At 32.3% G+C, this 14,132-nt stretch overlaps 1 protein-coding gene across 1 annotated transcript in view; it reads left to right on the top strand.

The window, feature by feature from the left end:
- Positions 1-11,574, top strand: part of CCSER1 (coiled-coil serine rich protein 1) — a 1,118,997-nt gene extending 1,107,423 nt beyond the window's left edge. The window contains exon 11 of the mRNA XM_039845718.1: positions 10,300-11,574. Coding sequence (XP_039701652.1) covers positions 10,300-10,785 — 486 coding nt within the window. The 3' untranslated portion in view covers positions 10,786-11,574. The remainder of the gene's footprint in view (positions 1-10,299) is intronic.
- The last annotated feature ends 2,558 nt before the right edge of the window (positions 11,575-14,132 follow it).

The following is a 14,132-nucleotide window of genomic DNA, read 5'->3' on the forward strand; positions in this document are numbered from 1 at the left end:
TTATAAAAGCTTACTTTTGCTCTCCTATGGCTATAAATATTTTTGTTGTTTTTAAGGAGGTACTGCATTGATCTCTGTCTGATTTAGAGAAGCATTGTAGTTTAGGTCATTGATGCTCAACTGGACAATTTTTCCCTCCAGGAGACATTTGGAAATATCTGGAAACACTTTTAGTTGTCATACCTAGGTTTAGGCGTTATTGCTGCCATAAGTAGAGGCAAGGGATGCTGCTAAGCATCCTGCAATGCACAGGTCAGCCCCCTACAACAAGAAATTATATAATCTCAAATGTAAATAGTGCTGAGGTTAAAAAAACCATGGCTTAGAGCTTGAGTTCTGAAATCCAAATGTTTGAGCTTCAGTTCACATTCTGCTATCCACTAACCCTGGAATTCTGGTAAATACTTACGTGTAAGGGTTTCCGTGCCATTATCATTGAAATGGGTATAATAAAATCATCTCATAGGGATTAAAAGTAATAACACATAAACATAGCACATATCTTGACACATTATATTCAGTAATCTTAGCTATTATTATAAATAAAATCAGAGATAAAGTGAGTTGTCTGCCTTCTAATCATTTTTCTAAAGTTCTAAAATTACACATCATATGCTCTCTTGATTTTAGCATATTTAAGAATCCTTTCTCACTCTAGATCTTTTCACCATTAGGTATCAGATAGACAACTAGGTTATGAAAGCACTCATCACCACCACATTACATTTTTTATTGTTGTACATCAATTTATTTTGGTGTTGTCCAAAATTCAAGCCTTGTTTGAAATTTTACAAAGGCAAAAAAAGCTTTCTCAAGAATATAAATTCTACTATTATCTTTTCCTTCACATAATTTTATACTACTTAATATAAAACTAAATTAGCTGATAGGTTTATGGTTAAATAAACTATGGACTGCCTTAAAACTAGATTAGAAACTAGTGTGATGGAGTTTTACAAGCAAAGATCTTTATGCCTCCTCCAATAGTAGATTAGTACAGCATTTGTTTGGAACACTATAGAACCCATCCTCTAAAAGTAGGACAAGAGAGGTTCCTTTAAGGTGTGTGCTTGAATGGAAAAGGGACTATGGGCAGAACACTTCTGTTTAATTCTTGTTTAAAATGTATCACAGTGCTAATTTAACCTTTAAGAAAATTTACAAAGGTCATTAGAGAAAGAATATTAAGAGAGACCCTTATAATATCCTCAGGGTTAACTGATAAAAAGAAAATAGTAAATAAATGGAAAGATAGTCCATGTTCATAGATTGGAAGAATTAATATTGTTAAAATGTATATACTACCCAAAGCAATCTACAGATTCATGACAATTCCTATCAAAATTCCAATGGCATTTTTTAAAGAAATAGAACAATTCTAAAATTTGTATGGAACCACAAAGATTTTGAACAGCCAAAGCAATTTTGAGAAAAAAAACAAAGCTAGAGATATCATGCTCCTGGATTTCAAACCGTGCTACAAAGCTACTGTAATTAAAACAGTATGATATTGGCATTAAAACAGACACGGAGATCAATTGAGAGCCCAGGACTGAGAGCCCAAAAATAAACTACACATATATAGACAATTGATTTATGATAAAGCAGCCAAGAACATACAATGGAGAACAGATAGTCTCTTCGATAAATGGTGTTGGGAAAACTGGACAGCCACATGCAAAAAAAAAAAAAAAAATGAAAATAGACCACTATTGTACACCATACACAAAAATTAACTCAATATGAACAAAAGACTTAAAGGTAAGACTTGAAACCATAAAATTCCTAGAAGAAAACAGGCATTAATCTTCTTGACATGGATCTTAGCAATGTTTTTGTGGATCTTATTCCAAAGGCAAAGGAAACATAAGCAAAAATAAACAAATGGGATTACATCAAAACAAAAAGCTGCTGCACAGCAAAGGAAACCATTATCAAAATGGAAAAGCAACCCACTGAAAGGCAGAAGATAGTTTCAAATTGTATATTCAATAAGGGGTTAATATCCAAAACATATAAAGAACTCATTCAACTCAATAACCAATAAACAACCTTATTAAAAAATGATCAGAATATCTGAATAGACATTTTTCCAAAGAAGATGTATGAATGGCCAAAAGGCACATGAAAAGATGTTCAACATCACTAGTTACTAGAGAAATGCAAATCAAAACTGCAATGAGATATCACTTCATACCTGTTAGAATTATCACAAAGACAAGAAATAAGTGTTAGAGAGGATGCAGAGAAAAAGGAAACATTGTGCACTATTAGTGGGAATGTGAATTGGTGCAGCCACTATGGAAACAGTACGGATGTTCCTCAAAAAATTAAGAATAGAGCTACCATATGATCCAGCTATTCCACTTCTGGGTATTTATCTAAAGAATACGGGAACAGTAATTAGAAAAGATATATGCTTAGCAGCATTATTTAGAATAGTCAAGATATGGAAACAACTTGAGTGTCCATCCATGGATGAATAAATAAAGATGTGGTACACACATACACACACAGTGGAACACTACTCAGCTATAAGAAAAGAATGAAATCCTGCCATTTACAACAACATAGTTGGAGCTTAAGGGTATTTTGCTAATTGAAATAAGTCAGATGGAGAAATACCAATACCATATGATTTCACTCATATGTGGAATCTAAAAAACAAAAACAGACAAAACAAAAATAAACTCAGTTACAGAGAACAGATTGGTGGTTATCAGAGGGGAAGGGATTTGGGAAGTGGGTAAAATGAGTTAAGATCAATTGTATGGTGATGGATGATAACTAAAGTTTTGGTGGTGATCATTTTATTGTGTATACAGATGGCTAATTATAATGTTGTACACCCGAAACTTATATAATGTTCTATACCTCAATTAAAGAGAATATGGAAATAATTATATTTAAGATTTATTTACATATTTTAATATTTTATTCAGTAAGATTATTTGTACATGCCTTTATTCAGAGCACTTTTCACATATTTAGTAATATTTAACAGTTCATAGAGATGGCTTTGACATCACAGTATTGAAAGTTTTTATTATTCTGCCTTCAGATTTATGTATTGATGTATTTATAGTAATTAATATATATTGTAGAACTTATTCTGTAATTCATTCATTTATTGTACTGCCTCAACTGATACCTTCATCATTTATTTTCCACACTAATAAAATGACCTACTCAATCTTCAGGATACTAGGCCAGTATCAAAGGGGTCAACATTATTTGTTGAATGTATATTTTAAATAATATGTTGCTACTATTGCTAAAACACTAAAAATTATTTTCCTATAAATTAGAGAAAATTCTGACCACTTTGTTTGCATTTATAAGTCTAAAATGTTTACATAAGTAGAAGGTATAGGAGTTAACCATATTTTAATGGGAGTATTTTCATATTCCTGGTTTTGGCCAAAAAAGTGTATATCTATGTCATGTCGACATAGAATAAAAAGGAGATTAAGAACTGCTACTTAACCATAAGTCCCTTTCAATTAATTTTTCACAGTATTGATTAAATGCACGTACAGAGATCTTTTTTTCAGTTGCTTTGATATCTAATGCTATAGATATAATGTCATATTGCTTTGGTGGTTATGAAAGGTTTATTATTTCCTCCCAAGAATATATTGTAGTTACACAATAAGTCTTGTTCCTTTATTGGGGAAAGTACAACTAAGGAGGAGTTGAGACTACAAAAATATCTCTGAAAAGTTGACATATCCCTTGGAAAAAAGTCATTCCTACTGCTTTCAAGAAAAGAAGTAAAATATACATGTCCATTGCTTGATAGTTTAAGATCTAGGTAATGTATCAATCTATATAGATCAAAATAATCAACTCATCAATGAGAAAAATATCAAGGGAAAGAACATATCAGATAAGCTATATTAGTAAGGAAAGGAACCATGGTAGGAGATTCTTTTCTGGAATGTATAAGCATTAAGGAGTTACTAGTAATTGCACTGTTACAAGCATTAGATTCAGCATTAAACAAGACAGGCCAAGTTCTTGCCCTTATGAACCTTATATTTTAATTTGCTTGGGTATGGAATGGGTGGGGTCAAAGTGTCTATTCTTGAAAATATACAGTATTCAGAATTGTGTATCTTACTTATTTGATCTTCAGGGTTTATTAGTAAAAAACCATGACCTCAAGAGGCTTGCTTCTCAGTGTGAATTATCATCTAAATGTTACTGCATAGCTTCTCCTGCTACAAGAACTCTGACCAATGATAATACTGGTTCACTTTAACATAATTTCATATTTATCTCTTCTTTTATTTAAATTCAAATTATAATATTGATATTTTCAATAATCTTTATGAAAAAAAGTACTATTTAACATTAGCTATTTTCTAATGTAATATCATTTTTTTTCTAGCTAACTATTAGAAATTGTTTCAAGTGTTTCAATTCCATTAGGAACAATTCTAATTGTAAAACAAGACTATTTTTTTTTTGTTAATTGAAGAACATTTGCAGATAAATGTATTTTAAAATCAAATAAAATGATCAATCATGTGCTAAATTCTAATCTATTCAAGAAACTCTCATAGGAAGTTGTTGCCTGATAACATTTGGGCAACTGTCAATGTAGTTCATAAAAAAGAAAAACTTCAAGAAAAAAATATGAAACTCATTAATCAGTGTTTGAAATAACATTCTTGTCCCCCATTAATTCTATCACCATGCCCTAATAAAAATTGGGCTATGCACATTGGTATGATTACTGTACTTCTATTTTGCATCAGTTATAAGACAATTTTTAATAATAAAACCCATAAAATCAGGATGAATCTCACAATCAATCTTTTCAACCAGGTTGTAGTTGTAACGAGTTTACATTGCTGTATATGTGAAGATTTTATCATAGCTTTATATTGTCCTTTTTTCAACTGAGTAATATGCAAAGTTGATACTGCATGTATTCAGTTATCATTTAAGAACATTTCAAAAGTTTTTACTATGATATGGTATTATAACAAGTTATTTTATGTATGGAAAGCCAAAGAAAGAAAGTAAAAGGGAATAACTTCAGTATTAGTGGAAAAAATTATTTGTAATTGGCTTACCTCAATTCTATACTCTCTTCTAAAATAAAAACCAAATGCTTCACGAAATCTAAAGAGAGAATATACCCACATGTAAATGAAGTTGTATCATACAGACAAATGCGAAAGAACTACGAAACCTGGGAAAGGAAACTGAATAAGGAAGAAATTCCAATGAGAGGCTGGTGTGACCGATTACTGGATCAGAGATTGTAATAAGGGAACATAACATATTTGTTTCTTTGTAATAAGAATTATGGTTACTGTATTTGTTTTTCCTTTCTTAGTGGCACATAAAATAATATGTTTAAAATCGATGATCTTGGATAAAGAATTTATTATAATCTTCACACTTGATTGATAAATTACTAAATTTGCCATGCTTTCATCCTCTACTAGGAACTTTAAGAATAGGTAGTAAAATAGCTGTTTGACAATTAAACGGTCTAAAATGAACACAATTATATCTTTGGGGAAATTTAATTCCAGTTTTGAGAAAGATGTAGCTAGGCATATGCCCTGAAAATCCCCTTTGGAGATGAGATCCAAAGAGCTTCTGAAGGAATTAATATCAATTAGCAGCATTATGAGGAAATTATTTATTTTCCTCTAGGCCAGGACAACCAAATACAAATATATATGTGCCCAAATATATTTTTATACTTTGAATCAAGAGAATCTTTTCTATACTTGTCTAAATATGTTCCAAAACATGTAGAATAAAATATGTATTTTAGATTTAGAATTTTAGAACTGGAAGGCAAATGAATGAGTGTTAGAGTTTCTCCCAGATCTAATTTTTATCTTCTATTTTCATCATCCCTGTCAATAGGTTCAGAAAATGAAGCCCAGAAAAATTAATTTATTCATCTAAGACAACACTGTTTGACAGCAGCACAGTCAAGATTAGAAGCTTTGGCTCAAGGTTCTCTGTTCTTTCCATTATACCAAATTGTCCCATAATATATTAAATACATATATAGGATAATGAGTGTAGAAGATGTTGTGGTGTTCTTCCAATTCTTTTCTCCTCCTCCCCAAACACACACACACACACACACACACACACACACACACACACACACACACACTACAACAGCCTCTATTTTCCAGTTGAAAATGTTAAGGTGTTGAATGTATTCAAGTGTTCTTCTTGAGAATTTCTTCTACCCCGCCCCTCCCAAAGCCTACCCACTAAAGGTTACACCCCCTTCTCAGAGCCTGCCAATGCCTAATAACGCCTTGGTGCAAGAGTATAAGGCCTCCAACCACTTGCCTAAATTGAAGACAACTCTGAAGAGTCATTCCAGCTTCATATCTTCCTGTGTGATCATTTGAGACAGTTTAATTGCACAGAGTTTAAATTCTACCTTTGCCAGACCCTGCGTTCTTCATCCCCCCATAGGCGTTAGCTTGAGAATACTCTCCAATAAACTTTTTCTTTATTGTCTCAAACATATTTATCTCAGAGTCTGTTCTGGGAGATCAAAGTACAAAAACAAATGCAAAGTTTCTTGAATATTCTGGAGTAAATTGCTTTTTTAAGTCTCTATTGAAGTCTTCAAAGTGGTTTAGCTTCTAAAGGATGAAATGTGCATCTATCAAAGTAATTTCTAGGTATATTGGTCACTTTATTACTGTAATTATTTTTATTGTTGCTGTCATCAAGATAACTATGTTCCAGGTATAATTTTAGGCATTTTATATACAGCAGTTTATCAAATCTTAACAATAATCCTGTATATAGATACAGGTATGATTATAAATCTTCCTTTCACAGTTGAGGAAATTGGTGACTTAGGACGGGTAACTTGCCAAGCTCACCTAGCTAGAAAGTGTCTGATTCTGGTTGATTCTTTCATTAGACTTTAAGCTGCCTGAAGGCATGAGCCAGTTCTTTTATGAACAGCACTGTTTTCCATCATATAATATAGTGCTTTACCGTCAGTAAATATTTATTAAATGAAGAAATCAATCCATATATGTCTGACCCAAAATCCATGTGACTAACCCCTGTACTATACAGTCTCACATGTATATGATGAGCTCTGGACTTAATGCTGAACATCACAAAGAACTAAGAAAAAAAAAGTCTAAGATGTCAAAAGCAGTCTATGCCAAATAAACAGGAATGGGTCATATATGCATTTTTCTTTAAAAAATCAAGAGTGAGATTCTTCATTTTTCTTCTTTTTATGGTAGATTCACATGTACCCTATAGGTATCAGATACTATACAAGAGAAGGAGCATTGAGGCTGCCTGTGAATTGAATTATTTGATCCCTTTAATATGCCTATATTAAGTGAATACAGGCATATTCCTTTAATATGCTTATATTAAAACTGTATATTCAATTTAATGTAATAGTCCAGAAGGGTTAAAGTGATCACAAAAGAAAATAATGATTATTTCCCCAAAAGAAATGTAATGGAAATGAATCTCCACCCACTTCCTCTACTTTCCTAGGCATCCTCTATAGAACTAGAAATGAAAAAGAAACATTACCACTGGTAATTATTATGATGAATTTACTAATGTATCTTTTGTCCTGAAATAACTTTTTTTTTTTCAGAATACTTTACAAATAGCACTCATTATGTGTATAACATCTGCGTGCAGATATTAAACACAGTGTTGATCTGGAGTCTATCAGTAACTGATTCAATAATTAAGCATTTTACAGAAGTGAAGTCACAAAGATGAAGAGAAAATAAAAGCTCACATTTCTAAGTAGGTCCATATACCTAGAGTATTGGGAAAGAGTTAAGAAGAAATAAGCTAGAAAAGTTCCTAAACAATGAAAATTGAATCAAAATAGTTTATTCTTTTTACTTCCGAGGAAGTCCCTGAAACATCTGTAAGTCATGGAAATGCTTCCTTTATAAACTAGCTAGCCAGCCTGACTACCTCTACTCCAAATCTAATTTTCCATTTTAAGTCTTCCATAGAAGTAGTAGAGTGGCTTCTATAAGCACATAGAAACTAGAATGAACATTTCAAAATCAAGACAATAAAAAAAAAAAAAAAAGAAAGAAAAGGCATGACTAGTAAAATAACTCAATCTGAAATCATTGAGTATATGGAAATCCTAAAGAAACCCCCAACAGACCTTAGTTTTGCAGGAAATCAGAGAGTCATCTTATTAATGATAATCTTGAAGCATACATTTAGATTACAATATTATTCTGCATATATATTTTTTTTAAAATGTGATACATTTCAGAAATATTCCCATGGGCATACTGAGAGGCAGAATGAATTAGTGGTTAATCAAGCAGACTGCCTACCCTATACTAGCTATAGGGTACAAGTGAACTCACTGTTTTACAATTTTCTAGTCTGTTTAATAAGGATAATAGAAATTACTTCGAAAGACTCTTGTGAGGATTAAATATATTAAGGCACTAGAAGAATGCTTGGCACATAATACTCAATAAATAGTATATATTATTATCTCTAACATAAACTTTATTCAGCAAATATTTATTAAATGCTTAATATGTGCCCGAGAATTGGGTCAAGAGGATAAAGTGGATATAAGAGAAGTGGACAGTCAACTTGAGATTGCATTTTTGTAGTATATCAGCAAGGACTTGATTTAAAGGGGTAAAAGGGAAAGAGAGAAAGAAAGGATAATTTTCAGTGTTGGCCTGATAGTGCTGCTATCTGAGAAAGAGGCTCTGGGGAGAATAGGTTTCAGAGTCAAAATCAAAGTTTGATTTTGTTGTTTTGTTTTATGTCAAATTAGTGATATTAATTAAAGTGATGATGGCTGGATGAGCAAATTGGGGTTTGAAATAGATATCAGGTTTGGAGAAATGGTTTTCTAGAGAACGATGAAAAGATGGGCATTTAATACTATACCATTTTTGTAACAAGTATGCAGAAATTTTCATTGGCTTCTTCCACATGTTTTGCAACAACTGACTGCCATATACTCTACTCTCTTCTTTTTTTTCCTCCTCCTCTTAGTATCAATAATAAATCCTCCACTTTTGCCACCAGAGCAATAAGTCAGCTAGTCCGTTTCTAGCTCAATGTGTTTTTCCAAACCCAGACAGAGCTCTCTTCAAGAGGAATTCTGGTGCCAGCTTATAATCTTTGCTACCCCCACAGCATGATTCAATGAGCTGTGTCTTGTTACTATCATGACAGTATAAACTTCTTGTGAGAAAGAGGGTGGCATATGTTTGTGGATCAAATTTGGATTAATAAAGTTCATCCAAAAGACTAAATGAAATACATGCTGAAATTTCTCTCAAGTGCTCTACTATTCTTTTTAGTCATTGTTGTGACTTTGTTTTAGTTCCTTAAATTTCTAGGTTACCACTTTGCTGATACAAATAATGATATTGGTAATTCTAAAATTCTCTCAGTATATACTTAAGTAAATAATAGCATATTAAATCCAACAAAAAAATTAATAACTCCATATATAGATGTTCATTACCTATTAAAATAATCTGTATTCTCAGATAAAGAGAATAGATTTGAATTTTCAAAATTAGATAAATTTCAAATGCCTTTTATTTCATGATAAGAAGAAATGAGCTATCAATCCATAAAAAGACATAAAGGAAACAAATGCACATTACTAAGTGAAAGAAGCCAATCTGAAAAGTATGATACCACATTCTGAAAAAGATATAATTGTAGAGACCATAAAAAGATCAGTGGGTGCCAGGGGTAGAAGGATTAGGGAAGAGATGAATAAGCAGAGCACAGGGAACTTTTTTAGGACAGTGAAAATATGATATTATAATAATGAATAAATGTCATTATAATTTTATCTAAACTTATAGAATGTACAGCTCAAACAGTGAACCCTGATGCAAACTATGCATTTGGGTGATTATGATGTGTCAATGTAGGCTCATCCTCAGTAAAAAAAAAAAAAAAAAGTACCACTCTGGTGCATGATGTTAATAAAGGGGGAGATTACGTATGTGTGGGGTCAGGTGGTATGTGGGAAATTTCTGCCGTCCTCTTGATTTCATTGTAAACCTAAAACTGCTCTTAAAAAAATGTAGTCTTTAAAAACAATGTCTTTTGGAATAACTTAACTGTTTAACCACTATTGGTGGTAGTGAAAAATTTACTCTCATGGAGAATTGATTTAAGCCTTGCTGAAAATGGAGAGATTTGCACAGAAATTGTGAAAATATAACTGTATTCTATGTGTGCTATGATTGTATTTTTTAAAGATATCATTTTCTTTCTGTGTCTTTACCATAGGCTACATATCGAAATCGAATTGTGAGCCAAAGTCTCAGCACAAGGGACAGAAAAGCAATGCATACTCCCACCGAGGACCGTTTTAGATACTCATTGGCTGACCAGACAAGCCCCTACAAAAGCAAGACCTGTCAACTATCAAATCTATGTTTAAGTAATTTCTTGAAGGACAAGGAACTAGCAGAAGTTATCAAACATTCAAGAGGAACTTATGAAACCCTCACTTCAGAGGTCACCCAGAACCTGCGGGCCACTGTTGGGCAGAACTCTCTAAAGCCAACAGCTAAGACCGAAGGGCTCCCCACGTTCTCAGAGAAACCAAAGGACCAGGCTGCTGTGGCCAGACAGCATTCAACCTTCACAGGCAGATTCGGACAGCCACCAAGAGGGCCAATCTCTTTACACATGTACAGCAGAAAGAATGTTTTTCTCCATCATAATTTACACAGCACTGAGCTGCAGACTCTCGGCCAGCAGGATGGATAATTAAGACACCCAATTCTTGTCTCTGGGTTGGATAAAGATGGTTAGTGTTTCTCGTACATAGCTCATATTTAAATTGTCATGTACTTATTACATTTTATTTTTAGTTATAAACAAAGAACCGTACACTTTTTTTTTTTTTTAGAATGAGGGCTCAAGCATGTTAAATGAATTAGGTTGGATAGTCTTGAAGATTTTATTCTATAGATGTATAATAAATGGGACCATCTTGCTGGTTTATATAGTCCATAATATATTTATCTTTTATCTATATCGGTCACTGATATACATTGAAGTTCCAGAAAGTAATATCAAATAGCACTCTGTTCACTTGATGGTGTTACTGTGAAGATAGATGTGAGGAATAAGTAGATAAAGAGATTGTAAAGAATTTTAAATTACATAGTTAATAGAAGGAAAAAAGAAGAGGGATTTTAAAGTCTTATATTTGATGGTGTATTTATTGAAGAATGAAGTCTGCTTGCATGTAACCTAGAGATACGTGTATCTCTATTACATACATTCAAGCTTATCTTGCCATACTATTAAGGAGGGAAAAGCTATTTCTTTTATCCTCTAAATGTTTAGTTCACACTAGTTCACAAAGGATTTCAGACTGAGTAATTGCTAGCCAAATAGAGAATGACAGCTCTGATCTTCAAAAAATTTTGCTTTTAGTTTTTGCTATTGATGTTGAAGTACTATGACATGACACAGTGAGGTGGTAAAGTTGGCTTAATTTTGTCAAATGATGCATCAAGCATGACATGCTTGCTCTGAGTCATGGCAGTATCAGCATTTTTTTTTTTTTTAATTCAAAGGATGAAACCTGAAAATTATTTTACTTCACTTTCTTTGTATTTTTTAAATTGTTGATTATTTTTTTATATATGTTCAATTTTACCCTATATACATCGACCCATACATGATAAATTGAGGAACAGAAAGTCAGTTTCTTAGTAGCCCAGTATAAACTATTCTGACTCTTTAGTCATCTAGATTTGAGGGAAAATTAAAATACATGTGAACTTTGGCAATTTGATCTTAGAAATAAATCTCTAACAGGAGTATTTAAAACTCATTTGATGGCAAATATTTTTCTTGCCAAATAAGGCCTATTATGTTTTATATTTAAGTGCACATGAGAATGATCAATAAATCTAAATAAAATAATTTCTTTATGTTTAATAACAGAACTATATGCAGCTGTAGAAATAAATAAAAGTAATTTAAAACAACTAGTAGGAATCAGGGCTGCAGTTTTCTTATACAAAGATAAAAGCTAGTAACTATATCCACATTAGGCAAAGTCCATGCAAATTGAAATCGTCATACCTACTGCATGATCTGTTTCCCTTACATTCGCTAACAGATAGAATCCATCAGTGTGTGCAAATGAAATGAATAAAGGGAAATTGAGATAGCATTTTTTAGCATGGCATCTGACTAACCTGCTTAAATTAAAGCTATGTGTGAAATGCAACCTCCAAGACAAAAATGTATTTGAGCTCTATGCTTTGGGGAAAAGCCATTAGATTTCCTCCCATAGCTTTAACCATTAAACTTTGGTCAAATTTTCAAACCTTGATTAGAATTAGTAAGAGTAAAGAATCTAGTGGATATGTTATACTTGTGATTTTGGTTTTCTAAAGGAGGACACATGTGCATCAAGACAAATGGTTGCCAAATGTTTTCTTTCTTTGATGTGCTTGTAATTTTGCTAGAAGAGAACAATACGCACTGCAATTTGCTCAGCTTAATGAGACTGCTATCTAAAATCCCCTCTATACTTTAGAAGCTATGATACATTTTGGGCTGGGCAATATTTAAGACATGATAGAAAAATAGAAAAATTATGATTATTGTGGAAGTTGCTTCATTTGTCCTGAAAGTTGGTGTGTGTTGCTAGAGTATTTGAATTCTGTAAATAAATTAGCATGATAAAATGGTCAAGGATTTTTTTCCCAGGATATGGAAGAACTATGTATCACAAATAATGTTTTTGATTTGGACTTTTGGAGTTTATAGTTTTGTTTTCCTGGAAGACAAACTTTTGAATTATACTTTGTAAAAAAAAAAAATCTATTTAAGAATATCTGTCATTTAATAGACATTTTAAGAGACATTTTAAACACTAGTATTTTCTTGGAAAACCTTTTTTAAAGCTGAAACATTCTAAAAGAAAACCTGAATTAAACAGTTCAATTTTAAATGGAAGGATATTTTTTGGAAATATCATCTTAAAGCTGTTTTGTATCAGTATTTTCAGCATTGTTATAATATTATTTGTAATACTAAGTGTAACTCAGGCCTGGAGAAGGTGTAAGCCCACTGTGCTAATGCACATCAGTAACTGTGAAACAGGGGTCCTTTGTAAGTTCCCCTTGTGTATATACAGTAACTCATAACAATGGCATGTGGGCATTCTTTCAGCGAATCGATTTCTTTGTACTAAAATCTCTAGTTTTCTAAGACAGTTCCATGTATAAAAATGATTTATACATTTCTCCAAGGCAGTACATATCCAAAGACAGGACACCAGGGGGAAAAAGTGCTTGTTTTTCTGATGGAAGCAGTTGTCATCTTTTCTTTCTCTTTCTTTCTTTTGTGCATGTATATGTGTAGCTACGCCTAAGTAACCCTGTAAAATTTTTGCTGCAAATCGTCTCTTCTGAATTTAGAATGTGTTTTAAAGGACACTTAAGAAGAGAGATTCCTTGAGGAAAAGCTGTTTCCACCTGAAATAAACTGTTCTCATTTTTGTAATTGTTGAAACATGAAACTGTATTTCTATGAACTCAGTGATTTTTTCAATTAATTTTATATGCTAACAGAGTCACAGTGAAATTATGAATTATCTCTCAAAGTATTTTTGCTTCTTTGGAGCACCACAGTTTGTGCAAATCATACCATGAAACTAGCTACGATGCTAAAGGTGTAAATCTACAAGTATCAATAAGCTCAGGGTAAGAACCTAGGGCCAACTGGTGCCTTGCTATTTATATCTCAATAAATAACAAATTTCTGTTATTTATTGAGATATAAATAGCAAGGCACCAGTTGATATTGATATTTGTGGGCATGCCCATACTTATCTAACTTAAAATGTTTACAGAGATTTTCATGATCAATCTGGATTTATTACCTGTGTTTTACCTCTTATATTTCCCAAGATTTAATCTCAGCCCATTGTTACTATTTTCTATGTTAAAGGATTCAAAGAAATTCATTGAATTCAAAGGAAATTTCACATTTTGTTTTGTTTACCTTGTGTGTGTTTAATAGAGACAATACCTCCCCAAAAAGAGTTAAGATTTTTTAAATTATCATGTATTTAAGGACTACATTCC

The sequence above is a fragment of the Pteropus medius genome, unplaced genomic scaffold (genome assembly GCF_902729225.1).
Source record: "Pteropus medius unplaced genomic scaffold, Ma_sr-lr_union100, whole genome shotgun sequence".
Taxonomy (NCBI): domain Eukaryota; kingdom Metazoa; phylum Chordata; class Mammalia; order Chiroptera; family Pteropodidae; genus Pteropus; species Pteropus medius.